At 40.5% G+C, this 14,658-nt stretch overlaps 2 protein-coding genes across 14 annotated transcripts in view; one reads left to right on the top strand and one right to left on the bottom strand.

The window, feature by feature from the left end:
- Positions 1-14,658, top strand: part of CCDC125 (coiled-coil domain containing 125) — a 39,349-nt gene that overhangs the window by 22,895 nt on the left and 1,796 nt on the right. For 5 of the 12 annotated variants that reach the window (XM_013984842.3, XM_013984840.3, XM_005672514.4 and 2 more), the window contains 6 exons: positions 1,713-1,795; positions 3,776-3,888; positions 8,053-8,160; positions 9,531-9,705; positions 11,751-11,878; positions 12,959-13,415. In XM_013984842.3, coding sequence (XP_013840296.1) covers positions 1,713-1,795; positions 3,776-3,888; positions 8,053-8,160; positions 9,531-9,705; positions 11,751-11,878; positions 12,959-13,267 — 916 coding nt within the window. In that variant the 3' untranslated portion in view covers positions 13,268-13,415. Of the gene's footprint in view, positions 1-1,712; positions 1,796-3,775; positions 3,889-8,052; positions 8,161-9,530; positions 9,706-11,750; positions 11,879-12,958; positions 13,416-14,658 lie in introns of those variants that run through there. The other 7 variants (XM_085002439.1, XM_085002437.1, XM_005672515.4 and 4 more) reach the window with 3 other exon arrangements.
- The window catches only part of CDK7 (cyclin dependent kinase 7), a 39,236-nt gene continuing 30,706 nt past the window's right edge, over positions 6,129-14,658 (bottom strand). Inside the window, exon 12 of one of the 2 annotated variants that reach the window (XM_021076536.2) lies at positions 6,129-10,108. In XM_021076536.2, coding sequence (XP_020932195.1) covers positions 10,035-10,108 — 74 coding nt within the window. In that variant the 3' untranslated portion in view covers positions 6,129-10,034. The remainder of the gene's footprint in view (positions 10,109-14,658) is intronic. The other variant, XM_021076537.2, reaches the window with a different exon arrangement.

The raw sequence follows: 14,658 nt of genomic DNA, 5'->3' as shown, positions 1-14,658 counted from the left end.
GGTCACCACAATTAAGTCCAGTCCACACCCATCACCATACATGGTTACAGAATTGCTTTTCTTGTGATTAGAACATTTCTTTTTTTTTTTTTTTCCTTTCTTTTTTTCTTTTATTTTCCCACTGTACAGCAAGGGGATCAAGTTATCCTTACATGTATACATTTTTTTCCCCCACCCTTTGTTCTGTTGCAACATGAGTATCTAGACATAGTTCTCAATGCTACTCAGCAGGATCTCCTTGTAAATCTGTTCTCAATTGTGTCTGATAACGAGAATATTTCAATTTTACTTGAGAAACTAACTGTATGACCACTGTTTTAATAATCTGAGGCCCATCCTGAGCACAGCATTTAACATTCCCCACAAATATCACAAAATAGCCTCTTGGGTATTTAATTTAAAGTTACAAATTAGACCCAATGCTCTGGCTACTATTTTTAATTCCAAAAAAATTTTAAGCCTCTGATTTTGAGCACTTTAAGAACTCTTGTAAGTGAAATTCTAGCTTTTATTCAATAGATAAAGCCCCCTGTGTATCTTTTGTTAAAATGGAGGTGTAATTGACATACAGTATTGTATTAGTTTCAGGTGTTCAGTATAATGACTTGATATTTGTGTATATTACAAAATGATCATGATCACACAATATTCCAGTTAACATTCATCACCATATATTGCTACAGTTTTTTCCTTATGAGAACTTTTAAGATCTGTTCTCTTAGCAACTTTCAAATAGTGTACAATAATTGTTAACTATGGAGTTCCCATCGTGGCACAGTGGTTAACCCACTGGTATCCATGAGGACATGAATTCGATCCCTGGCCCCACTCAGTGAGTTAAGGATACGGCGTTGCTGTGAGCTGTGGTGTAGGTCACAGATGTAGCTCAGATCCCGTGTTGCTGTGGCTGTGGTGTTGGCCGACAGCTACAGCTCCAATTCCATCCCCAGCCTAGGAACCTCCATGTGCCATGGGCGTGGCCCTAAAAAGGCAAAATAATAATAATGTTAACTATAATCTCCATGCTGTATATTACACCCCCAAGATTTATTTTGTTACTGGAAGTTTGTACTTCCTATATATCTTTTATTGCAAGTTTTGGCCTAAGCATAGAGTTGATGTTCAAATGGTTATTGAAATTTTAGTAAAGAGAACAAGTGTTCAAAATAGATGCCTTAGACATATTTTTGGTCCTAATTCTTTCTCAGCTAAGTATACAGAAGGGTTAAGAGTAAGTTCTGGAGGAGTTCCCATCATGGCGCAGCGGAAATGAATCTGACTAGGAACCATGAGATTGCGGGTTTGATACCTGGCCTCGCTCAGTGAGTTAAGGGTCCGCCGTTGCTGTGAGCTGTGGGGGAGGTCACAGGTGCGGCTCGGATCTGGTGTTGCTGTGGCTGTGGCATAGGCAAGCAGCTGTAGCTCCGGATTGGACCTCTAGCCTGGGAACCTCCATATGCCACGGGTGTGGTCCTAAAAAGCAAAAAATAAAAAATAAAATAATAATAATAATAATAAATAAATAAAATTTTAGGAGATCCCTGGTGGCTCATTAGGTTAAGGATCCAGCATTGCCACTACTATGGCTCTGATTAAACTGTTCTTATTTTGTAACATTCATAAATTGTAGACTGAAGTAGGAAATCATGGGATAAAAATATTCAACTACAAAGTGTTAATGTTTTAGTTATTTGGAGGGTACTTTCTTCCAGGCTAAACTGTGAAAATGCAGTCCTCAAGGAAACTTTAAAATTGAAAACAGAAGAAATTAAAATGCTCAAGTCTGAAAATGCAAGTAAGTGAAGCGTGGTTTTTGATAATTCTTTAAAAATATTATGAGAGTTCCCTGTTGGCTTAGTGGGTCAAGGATCCAGTGTTGTCACTGCTGTGGCTCAGGATCCTGCTGTGGTACAGTCAGTCCCTGGCCTGGGAGCTTCCACATGCCATGGGTGCAGCCAAAAAAAAAAAAAAAAAAAAGTTCAAAGATCAGTTTTATGTAGAATGTCCTGTGTTAAGAACATACATATCAATAGACAAAGTGCTCATATTTTGAAGTAATATATTTTAAGGGTAAATGAGAAAAGAAATGCATCAGTTAGGTTGGTTTTTTTTAATGGCTGCCCCCATGGCTTATGGAAGTTCTCAGGCCAGGCATTGAATCTAAGCCATTGAAACCTATGCCACAGCAGCAGCAATGCCAGATCCTTTAATCCACAGCGCCAGACTGGGGATAGAACCCAAACCTCTGCAGCAACCTGATCTCTGTTGCAGTTGGATTTTTAACCTACTGTGCTACAGTGGGAACTCCAATTAGGTTTTGTTTTAGTTTTTGTTTTTTAGGGCTGCATCTGCAGCAATGAAAGTTCCCCAGCTAGGGGGTGAATTAGAGCTGCAGCTGATGGCCTACACCACAGCCACAGCAACACTAGATCCAAGCTGCGTCTGCAACCTACACCACAGCTCAAGGCTACTCCAGATCCTAACCCACTGAGCAGGGCCAGAGATGGAACCCAAGTGCTCATGGATACTAGTTGGGTTTGTTACCACTGAGCCACAATGGGAATTCCTCCAATTAGGTTTTTAATTTAAAAAAAAACAAACTTGAGGTGACATTCACATAACATAAAATTAACCACTTAGGAGTTCCCGTCGTGGCGCAGTGGTTAACAAATCCGACTAGGAACCATGAAGTTGCGGGTTCGGTCCCTGCCCTTGCTCAGTGGATTAACGATCCGGCATTGCCGTGAGCTGTGGTGTAGGTTGCAGATGCAGCTTGGATCCCACGTTGCTGTGGCTCTGGCGTAGGCCGGTGGCTACAGCTCCGATTCAACCCCTAGCCTGGGAACCTCCATATGCCGCGGGGAGTGGCCCAAGAAATAGCAACAATAACAACAACAACAAAAGACAAAAAAAAAAAAAAAATTAACCACTTAAACAATTTATAACATTTACAGTGTTGTACAAACATCTAGTTCTCAAACAGTTCCGTCACTCCAAAATAAAACCTCATATTCCTTAAGCAATTTCTCCCGAATCTGTCTTTAGTTTTTTATACTCAGTGTAAAAATGGTAGAATCCATTATTTTGAAGAGCCTGAATGTATGTTTTATTGGGACACTAATAGGAAAAGTATAAACCTGTATAGTTGTTCAACTTTTATTTTTTCTCATAAAGTATCTTTTGTGGCTTTGTCAGTAAATGAAAGAATTTTAAGATGGTGCTAATAACCACTATCCCTGCCCTTTCCTCCCTACCCTTCTGCTTTTCAACAGGAGAGGAAAAGTTACTGGGGTTTTTTGTTGTTGTTGTTGTTCTCCAGTAAATAGCAGGACCCCTCTTATTCTAAATATTTGGGTTTGAGAGTCTCTTGTGAAAACTGTCAACAGAAAAGGCTGATGAGTTTGGAGAGCTGGTACATTTGACGTTAATACGATATATGAGATCTCCTCATCTCACTATCTAGTGTGAATCCATTAGGCTTTGTATATTCTCTTTTTGGAAATTCCATAAATTTTCTTTGAGGAAAGAAGACCAGACTTTGCCTGCAAAGTTAAGATCCTTCCACATTAAAAATAACATTTTATTTAGGGTTACATGTGTATTATCTCAATTGATACCCAATATTTTATCAGGTTGGTTTTCTGGATGGGGCCAGATTTTGTGGACAGTTGATGTATATGCATTGCTTAAAAGAAATATGATGTTGCTGTAAGTAGCTTAGGTGAGGCTGGGGTTAGACCTCATAACTAATACTTTGTTACATGGCCCTTCCTAGTTTTGAATCAGCAGTATTTGGAGGCCCTCTCTGTGCAGAAGGTGACTCAGGAAAACACATGCCAGGGTTCAAGTGGCTCTCCAGAGGTTTCCAGTCTTGAGGTAGGTACGCAGGTAAGAAAGTTTAGCAGGAGGGAAATTTTCCACTTTCCTTTTCTGCTATGACCACAGGCTCTGTGTCGAGGATAGCAGATTGGCAATTTGAGACTGAGAGTGACAGAGGCCCAGGTCCATTCTTCAGCCTTGCTGGCACATAACCCTTCAGGCACAATACTCTTGGACATGAGGGGATGCGCTAGCCACTTCTTGCCCTTTTATTTCCTATTTGTAGTTTTAGCAGAAATTGTGTTAGCAGTGTCTTCCTTGGGTAGGGGCTTACAGTGTCAGGGTATTTTCCCACACATTTTCCCTTTTTTTGGCCGAACCGGAAGCATATGAAAAGTTTCCAGGCCGGGGTTTGAAATCTGAGTGGCAGCTGCAACCTAAGATACAGCTATAGCAACACTGGATCCTTTAACCCACTGAGCATGGCTGGGGATTGAACCTGTGCCTCTGAAGTGACTACTGCAGATTCTTAACCTACTGTACCACAGCAAAAACTCCGCCCTATCCCGCATTCTTTTTAAATGATTTTTATTTTTTCCATTACAGTTGGTTGACAGTGTTCTGTCATCCCCCCCCCCATTTTAAAATCTGATCTTCATAATGGTCTTGTGAGCGCTGCAAAGCAGGTATTATCCCCATTGTACAGAGGAAGAAACTCAGGCTCAGATAGTTTCAATTACTTTCCCAAAGTGATGTGCTCAGTCTGGGGTTGAGTCAAGTCCAGAACAAAGATCTGCTGACACAGTGCTAATTACTTGCTAAAGTGTAAAATGGCTTACAGGGTGGAAGTTCCTCTGGTAAAATAAAAAGTGTCCTGAGGGAGTTCCTGCTGTGACTCAGCGGGAATGAACCCAGCTGGTATCCATGAGTACCTGGGTTCCATCCCTGGCCTCACTCAGTGGTGTAAAGACCTGGCATTGCTGTGGCTGTGGGGTAGCCTGGCAGCTGCAGCTCCCATCTGACCCCTATCCTGGGAACTTCCATATGCCCTTAAAAAAAAAAAAAAAAAAAAAAAAAAAAAGCATCCTGAGGACCGATGAAAAATAAGCATTAACAGTGGAGAGGAGGCTTCCATTCACTTACTATAGAACTTCAAAGAAAGCAGCTATTACTAACAGCAAATACACAGTCCTTAGTGCAGACAGCTTTCTAAATGTCTCACGTAGATTAACATTTAATTCTCACAACTGCCCCATACAGTGAGTACTATTAGGTAGGTCCCCGCTTTACAAATGAGGTAATGGAGGAACTAGAGGATTAAGTAATTTGCTGCAAGTCACAAAGCCACACTAAGTGGTGGAGCTGGGATTTACACTCGGGTAGAGTTTAGCACCTGTGCTTTTGATGACCATGCTCTACTGCCAGGGTGGAAAACTAGTGTATAATAGCAAAAAAGAAAAAAGAAAAAAGGGAGTTCCCGTCATGGCTTAGTGGTTCACGAATCCGACTAGGAACCATGAGGTTGAGGGTTCGATCCCTGGCCTTGCTCAGTGGATTAAGGATCCGGTGTTGCCGTGAGCTGTGGTGTAAATTGCAAATGCAGCTTGGATCCCGTGTTGCTGTGGCTGTGGCGTAGGCCAGCGGCTACAGCTCTGATTTGACCCCTAGCCTGGAAACCTCCATATGCCGTGGGAGCAGTCCTAGAAATGGCAAAAAGACCAATAAAAAAAAAAAAAAAAAAAAAGGAACTGAATGAAAGTTCGGAAAAAGAGTGCACTATTATAATTAAAAAAATTTTTTTTTTCTTTTTGGGGCCATACCTGCGGCATATGTAAATTCCCAGGCTAGGGCTTGAATCAGTGCTGCACTGAAGCCTATGCCATAGCCATGGCATCAAATCTGAGCTGCATCTGCAACCTACACCACAGCTTGCGGTAACACTGGATCCTTAACCCACTAAGCAGGGCCAGGGAGCAAACCCACATTCTCACAGAGATGTCGGATTCTTAATCCACTGAGCTGCATGGGAACTCCATGCTATTATAATCTTAAATCAGCTCTGGGACCAACCTTAGTGTATGGCAGGCACGAACAAGAGCTGTGAGCCAGTTGATGGAGCGCTGAGGTAAGGAAGGGGAACTGGGATTCAGAGATCCTTGCAGAAACCTTGCATTTTTATGTTGGCCCTACCTTGGTCTTAAAGGTACTTTTGGCAACGTTCTCAGGGACAGTTATCAGGAAGGAGCCAGAAGCTGAAAAGAGAAGAGACCAATCCCCACATAGCCACCGCTTATACACTGAAAGCTAACTATGTGCTTTACAATTATTATTATTATTTTTTAATTATTTTCCTACTGTACAGCAAGGGGGTCAGGTTATCCTTACATGTATACATTACAATTACATTTTTCCCCCCACCCTTTGTTCTGTTGCAACATGAGTATCTAAACAAAGTTCTCAATGCTATTCAGCAGGATCTCCTTGTAAATCTATTCTAAGTTGTGTCTGAGAAGCCCAAGCTCCCGATCCCTCCCACTCCCTCCCCCTCCCATCAGGCAGCCACAAGTCTCTTCTCCAAGTCCATGATTTTCTTTTCTGAGGAGATGTTCATTTGTGCTGGATATTAGATTCCAGTTATAAGTGATATCATATGGTATTTGTCTTTGTCTTTCTGGGTCATTTCACTCAGTAGGAGATTCTCTAGTTCCATCCATGTTGCTGCAAATGGCATTATGTCATTCTTTTTTATGGCTGAGTAGTATTCCATTGTGTATATATACCACATCTTCCAAATCCAATCATCTGTCGATGGACATTTGGGTTGTTTCCAATTTACAATTATTTTTGATGTGAGAAGGAATTTTCTGAAATAACCTTCACACTCAATGACAGTAGAATCTTCCTTTCTAAACAGTCTCTAAAACAGGATTCTATTTTAAGCCAGTCCATTCATGTGAAATTTACAGCAAGAGGAAGCTTAGACAATTTTATATTCAGTTCCTCATCAAACTTTAAAACTATCCCCATTAAATTGGTAGCTGTTAGAATACGTTGGGAAAGCAATTTGTGGTTAGTTGCCAAAATGTGTTTTTTTTTTGTTTGTTTGTTTGTTTTTTTAAAGTACAACATGGAGTTCCCTTTGCGGCTCAGCAGGTTAAAAACCCAACATAGCAAAGGGGGAGGGAGTGGGATGGACTGGGAATCCTGGGTTAATAGATGCAAACTATTGCGGTTGGAATGGATAAGCAATGAGATCCTGCTGTGTGGCACTGGGAACTCTATCACTTGTGATGGGGCATGATGGAGGATAACGTGAGAAGAAGAATGTATTTTTCTATGTGTGACTGGGTCACTCTGATATACAGTAGAAAATTGACAGAACATTATAAACCAATTATAATGGAAAAAATAAAAATCATTAAAAAAAAATAAAAGCACAACAGTGTCCATGAGGATGTGGGTTTGATCCCTGGCCTTGCTCAGTGGGTTAAGGATCCAGTAGCATTGCTGCAAGCTGTGCAGTAGGTTGCAGATTCAGATCTGGCATTGCTGTGAAGGTGCTGTAGGCCTGCAGCTGTGGCTCCAATTAGACCCCTACCCCAGGAACTTCCATGTGCCATGGGTGTGGCCCTAAAAAGAAAGAAAAAAAAAAAGTACAGTAGTTCTTAATTTTCTTCTGGCTATAATGGTCAATCAGGAGTGACCCAAACGGACTGCTTCCTTCATTGTGATCCAAAGACAGTTTTTCGAAGAATTGGGGCCAAAAGCAATTCCAGAACAGTGGAGAGATGACTGTTTGCCTCCTTGACATTAAAATTCACTCATCTTTTCTGAGTATGTCATCTCCTCTCAGCAGGACCTGACAGTAATGAATGCTGGGCAGCAGGGCCAAACCCAGTCACAGGAAATCCATATTGCAGATGTTTCTGTTTACTCACTAGGTCAAGTTGCTGCCAAGGACTCAGAAGTGTAGGCTTTTTGGAGAATGAAAAGGAAGGTAGAATTCCTTATGTTTTTGTTCCAAATAATAACATTCTGTCCTCATTTGTAGTTAATTTCCACTTGGATCCTGAAATCATGGTCTCTGTTTCCTACTAATTTTGTTTTCCTTTGCAGTTTCTTTGCATCAGATGCTTGAATAAAATGTGCCTGGGTCTATGTGTGTGCCCCTGTGTCTGTGTATGGCTAAGCAGTGTGACCCTTAGTAATGGGCTAATGCTTTTGGATTTAAAGCTTGCAGTCCTGGGAGTCTGCCTTTGTCATGGTCCTGGAGGGAGCCCCTGTGCCTGTGCCAAAATGGCAGCGTCCACTGGGAAAATGGTCCTTCAGCTCAAACAGGAGGTACTGGATTATCAGAACAGTAAAAGCTTTAGTTTTGTTTCTGTTAGTAGAAGAATAAATGGAATTATTTGCAAGAATTAGCTTAATTTGGTAGTCACTGGCTATGGGACTTATTTTTAATTTTTCCCCCTTCCTTCCTAATTTTATATAATGTTAATTAAAAGCTGGATTTTGTTTACATGGTTTCAAAATACAAACAGTATTGTAGCCATGAAAAGTTGTTTGCCTATGTTTTAATCAGCATCTCCTAAGTTCACATTTCTTTTGCTTATACATGGCCCTAGAATTACTAAATTTTAGAGGCAAAGTCCCACATGCTTAAAATCACTAGGATCTGCAACACTGATTAATGGAGAGAAAAACATGAAGCTGGGAGTTCCTGGAATGGCTGAGCAGAAATGAATCTGACTAGTATCCATGAGGATGCGGGTTCAATCCCTGGCCTCGCTCAGTGGGTTAAGGATCTGGTGCTGATGTGACCTGTGGTGTAGGTCATAGGCTTGGCTTGGATCCCGCGTTGCTCTGGCTGTGGTGTAGGCCAGTGGCTATAGCTCCAATTCGACCCCTAGCCTGGGAACCTCTATATGCCTCAGGTGTTGCCCTAAAAAGCAAAGCAAAGCAAAGCAAAGCAAAACAAAACAAAACAAAAAAAACTTAGAAAAGCTGCAAGGTGCAGTGGAACCCTTGTGCCAGCCAGACCTAGGTTTCACTCTCAGCACCATCCTTTTCTAGCTGTGTGGCTTTGGACACAAATATTAAGCAGAGGGTAATAACTAGTTTGGAGGGTTGTTGTGAGAAAGAAAGATAGTAGACATGATGTTTAGCACAGGGCCATGCCTGGCATTTCATAAAATGAGAGCTGCCATTCTAAGCAGGCTTTAGTAACCAGAATGGACCATAGCTTTAAAAACATTTTTCTCTTATTGAAGACATGGAATTTAAAGTCTTCAGAGTATATATGAAAGCTAACATCTAAACATTAGCAATTAGGAAAAGCCTAAGATGAAAAGATCAGAGGCAGCTATGGGAGTGGCCTGAGAGATGGTATTCGTAATTTTTTTCAGTGGCACTGTCTGGAATGGCTCAAGGCAAAACTAAAATGCAGCCTTTGGCATCCTCCCCTTTTCCTCCATGGGCAGGACACACACAGGGCCTGTCTGGGGTACTGAAGTGTAAGAGTTGCACTAACAGGCAAGTGATGGGCACCACACGGGAAACCTGGTCACTTAGTTCTGAATGGGCAGCAACTGCAGGAGAGAATGGCAAGTACTAATTAACTTAGGCAGGGCATTTACTAATCTGACTCAGCATTCAGGCCAGAACTGTTCTGGTTTTGCCCCAACACCTCTCAAACTTTCTTTCAAAACCAGCTGGAACTTATGCAGAAGAGTAAAGAAGAAGCCTACATAATGGCTGATGCATTCAGAATTGCCTTTGAGCAACAATTAATGAGGAAAAATGATCAGGCACTAAGATTGACACAAATGGATAAAATGTGTAAGAGAGCAACAAAATGGATAAATTGGAAGCACCTTAAAGAGGATGGTAAGTATGAATTATAATGGCAGTGATCAGGTATCAATTCAGTTGGTTTTGGTTATAATCAATAAACTAAGCACAGTTAACATGATGGAGAATATAACTGATATTTCACATAGTTGTGAAAATCTGGCAACTATGGAAAAAGAGGGCCCACTGGGTCTTACTTAAGCAGATGAAACCATGTGGCAGGAGAGTCTCTGTTTTACAGTACTCTTCTATTTACACAAGGCCATGTTTAACAGGAAAAAAATCAGAGCACTAGATGATTAAAGGGAAACTGCCAAGAAGGAATACTGAAAATGACAGTGAAACCCAACATTAAATGTGTCCATTTAATTAAACTCTATTGAAAATATGATGAGAGGTACAGCTCCCAATCTGTGCTTTCCGTTGAGGTGCTGAGAGACTGGAAACAGAATTTAAAATAATTGATTAATCTCTGAGAAGCCTTTACAAGTCCCTAAAAGTGTTAGTAGCTCTGAGAATTTCTTAGTGCCGACACTTTGATTCATTTTATTAATATATTTCAATAATCTGGTGCAGGATGATTGTTACTGGTCATTTTCTTATGTGCAGGTAGCACCATATCATGCTTTTTGCTGTGGCAGCTTAGACAAGTTCTGAGGGATAGCTAGCTTATAAGCATATTTTTCTTTCTTTTTTGTTTAAAGACTGAAATAGAGACATTCATCCACTCAGAATTGGTGAGCTGGTCAGCTTGTCTGGTTTTTCCTCCTCTGCCACAGGTGGCTATGGAAAAGTCAGGTGTGGCCCCAGTTACCGTGGTTTATCAGGATTGTCCCTTTAGACTTGATCTGATCATCAGACCATTTGCAGAGCATTCCAAAAGTATCTTGAAACTTTCTTTATATAAATCGACACGTTTTCGGAGTTCACGTCATGGCTCGGTGGTTAACGAATCCAACTGGGAACCATGAGGTTGCAGGTTCAATCCCTGGCCTCGCTCAGTGGGTTAAGGATTTGGTGTTGCCATGAGCTGTGGTGTAGATCACAGATGCAGCTTGGATTCCAAGTTGCTGTGGCATAGGCCAGCGGCTACAGCTCCAATTAGACTCCTAGCCTGCAAACCTCCATATGCCGGGGATGCGGCCCTAGAAAAGCCAAAACAAAAACAAAAACAACCTACACATTTTCTTTTCTGCTACAGATTGCATCCTTTCTGTGGATGAAGAGTATCGGTGTCCATGTAATACATTGTAGGCTTAAACAATATGTACCTGGGCTGGGAGCTTTCATAACTGTGATGAAACATACATACATAAATCTTACTATTTTAACCATTAAGTGACACTGAGTACATTCACTGTTGTATAACCATCACCACCATCCATTTCCAGAATTTTTTCATCTTTGCAAACAGAAACACTGTACCGTTTTCTATACTAACTGCTCACTCCCCTCCCCCAGCCCATGCTCCAGTATTCAATGGGACAGCAACCCAACAATAGAGCACAGGTACTATTATTCTCATTCTGGAGATGAGGAAATGTAGCTCGGAGAACTTGTTCAACATCAGTTAGGAAATGGCTACCTGGGGGTTCAAGTCCAGGTCTTTCTGGCTCTAAAGCAGTGTGGGAATGGTTCAGAGGTCACCTGTCTGCAGGCAAGTTTTGTTGGGAGTGAATAATGTTCTCAAATAATGTGGGTAGGCGGCTGACATGGGAAGTGGGAGATAGCACATGCAAATATGGATTGTGGGCCCCTCTGGAAGGCTGAGATGATGGTAGCACGGCCTGTATTCTCCCACGGGGCCACCACTGTTGGGACTGAGGAGCAGCTGTGCGGATGAGGCAGTGGCAGGCGCTGCTCTGGGTCCTCTCACCTGCCTCTGCCGTCCTGGCTCTAAAGTCTGCTCGTCCTGCTGCACTGTGCTCCTTGCCTCCCTCGTGCTAGAGGTCTCCTGAAGAAGACAAGGTTCTGACTAACCGAGGAATGAATCAGCCCTGGTTCACACTTACCTCTTTTCCTGGAACTACATCAGTGAGTGTCTTTTTATATCTCAGCTGGATATTCACGTTCCATTTTAGGGTTACCATCACAAAGGAGTAAGAAGAGCTTAGGGCAGAAATTGCTGGCTATGCTCCCTTCAGAAAACAGTTCTAAGAGTACTGATGAGGATGATGCTCGGGAAGTCTTCAAAATGCTGACAGATTTGGTTAGTATCTTTGCTTTCTTTTTGTTAGAGGTTGTGGATAAGCTAATCCTTTTGCATCCTAGTAATTCAACTCTTTACTGCTTTGTCCTTTCGTGTTCTTTTCTCAGTTTAGGTACCATTTTCTGGAATTATGATCTTCATCCCCTTAAACACCCCACACCTGCATTCCACCTCGCCCATCCCTGTTCCTCCTGTGCAAGCTTAAAGCTCCACCCCTGAAAAGAGGAGGTCCCCTGTAATTAGGTCTAAGCATCTCTGTCATCTGCACTTATATACACACAGTTCATGACAAGACTTCCTATTTATTCAGGAATTTAACTGTTCAAGGCACTTCCTCATGCATAATATGCTTAAATCATTACCACAACCCTGAAATCAGTCCTGTTATCCCCAATTTCATAAGACTAAGACACTCATGTTAAATGAACATACTTATATATAGAAGAGTGAGTTATTTATTTGCATATAAATATATAAAACCAATTTTTACAATAACTTCAAAATTCTTTCAGAGATAACTGTTGATATTGTGTGTATATATATGTGTGTGTATATATATATACACACTTTTTTCTCTCCAGATGACTTAAAACATTTTCAACACAAGGAATGCTGTTTTTTATTCTTTCAAAAAGAAAAAAACCTCAGTAACTAGCATAATGCTTAGGAATCATTGGACACCTGATTATTCATAGTGATTTGACTTAACATTAAAGATCGAACATTTCTGGGAGTTCCCGTTGTGGCTCAGTGGTTAATGAATCTGACTAGGAACCATGAGGTTGCAGGTTCCATCCCTGGCCTTGCTCAGTGGGTTAAGGATCCGGCGTTGCCGTGAGCTGTGGTGTAGGTTGCACACATGGCTGGGATCCCGCGTTGCTGTGGCTCTGGCGTAGGCCGGCGGCTACAGCTCCGATTAGACCCCTAGCCTGGGAACCTCCATATGCTGCGGGTGCAGCTCTAGAAAAAGGCAAAGACAAAAAAAATAAAGGATTGAACATTTCCATGAAGTACTTCTGCCTGTAGCACTAATATTCTGTGACTTACTAACTGGTACATTTTTAATTTCTATACATGCAGTTAAATGATAAAGAAGAAGCTCTGGCTCATCAAAGAAAAGTTAGTTACATGCTTGCTCGGGCTTTGGAAGACAAAGACACCACCTCAAAAGAGAATAAAGAAAAAAATCCAGTGAAAGACATTTTGCCATTAAAAAAACCCTGGCAGAAAACTTCAGAATTTCCCCTTTTGCGTGATCCTGTACATTCAGATGTTCAAATTTTTAATTCTGCAAGCTGCATTTGTTCAGTTAAGCACTGTATTAAAGATCAAAACTATACAAGGACTCTTAAAAGATCCTGTTCTTTGCCATCAAATATCATGTACTGAAGACAAACCAGTTGAAATTAGAACTGAGAACTATGTACATCAAGACTTTGAAAAGGGACATGTAAATGTTGGTACTTCGGAAGTTGCAGGTTTTCCAGGTATTTCTAAAATTTAGGAGGCAGCTTAAATAAATGTTTTCTACAAGAAATTTATTAGTATTGTATTGATGTGTTTTACTTATAAATGATATCACCATATTTTACGAGGTTTTAAGTATATGCCAATATCTTAAAAGCAAAAAATTTTTTTCCTCAAAAATCACTATTAAGATTGACTATAGGGATCTTGGGCTGGCTCAAACAATAGGAATGACTTAATTTTTGAAATAGATTTATCTTGTTTTATTTGCGTTTTTCAGGATTTTTTTATTTTCCATATATTACATAGCAGTAATCTTTAATACTGCTGTATTAACAGCATCACAAGGACACATTACGTTGTCAGCAGTTTTAATACAACTTTTATTAATCTCTACTGAAAAGAAACTACTACTTAAACAGATGAGACAAAAATAGAGTAATAAAATATAATAAACTATTTATAGTTGTGTTAAAGGAACAGCACTGCTTGGCATTAATAATAATAAAAGTTAAAAACTTGGCAAATAAATTTTGAAAAAAGGAAGAATGGTGAGCATCTACTGTTACAAGATATTAAAATGCATTGTCCTGGAGTTCTCTCGTGGCACAGTGGCCTAAGGATCTGGTGGTGTCACTGCAGTGGCTTGGGTCACTGCTGTGGTGTAGGTTTGATCCCTGGCCCAGGAACTTCCACGTGCCATGGATGTGGCATAAATAAAATGCACTGTCTTGATAGTAATACAAAGCTACATTATTTAAAGCACTGTGGTAATAGGATATAGCAATGGGATAAAGACCATACACAGATCTAGTATATATAACAATTTAATATAAAATAAGAGGTAAGGAAAGGAAGGATCTGGAATTATTTAACAATACCAAAATGGGGTATGTAAGAAAAAAAAAATCAAATTACAAAACCTAGAAAGGTTCTTGTTTAGTGTGTGTTATGTATAAAAAACTCACATAATTGATAAAATTAGTAATAGTACAATTGATAGATGCACAAAGAAGCTGAATCAGTCTCCTAAAGGAAATAAAAGCAAATTTAAACAAGTGGGACCTGATTAAACTTAAAAGCTTTTGCACAGCAAAGGAAACCCTTGACAAAACAAAGATAAACTATAAAATGGGATAAGATATTTACAAATGATATGATAGGGTTTAATATCCAACATATATAAACAGTTCATACAACACAACATCAAACAACCCAATTTTTAAAATGGGCTGAAGAACTGAATAGTCATGTTTGCAAAGAGGAAATGCAGGTGGCCAACAGGCACATGAAAAGAAAGATGCTCAGTATTG

Source organism: Sus scrofa, chromosome 16 (assembly GCF_054392235.1).
Source record: "Sus scrofa isolate SSC_HxYL_T2T_F1_AM1 chromosome 16, Sscrofa_HxYL_maternal_Yorkshire_Landrace_v2.0, whole genome shotgun sequence".
Taxonomy (NCBI): Eukaryota; Metazoa; Chordata; class Mammalia; order Artiodactyla; family Suidae; genus Sus; species Sus scrofa.
The sequence above is the reverse complement of the archived record's forward strand: the minus strand, read 5'-3'. Positions and strand labels throughout refer to the sequence as shown.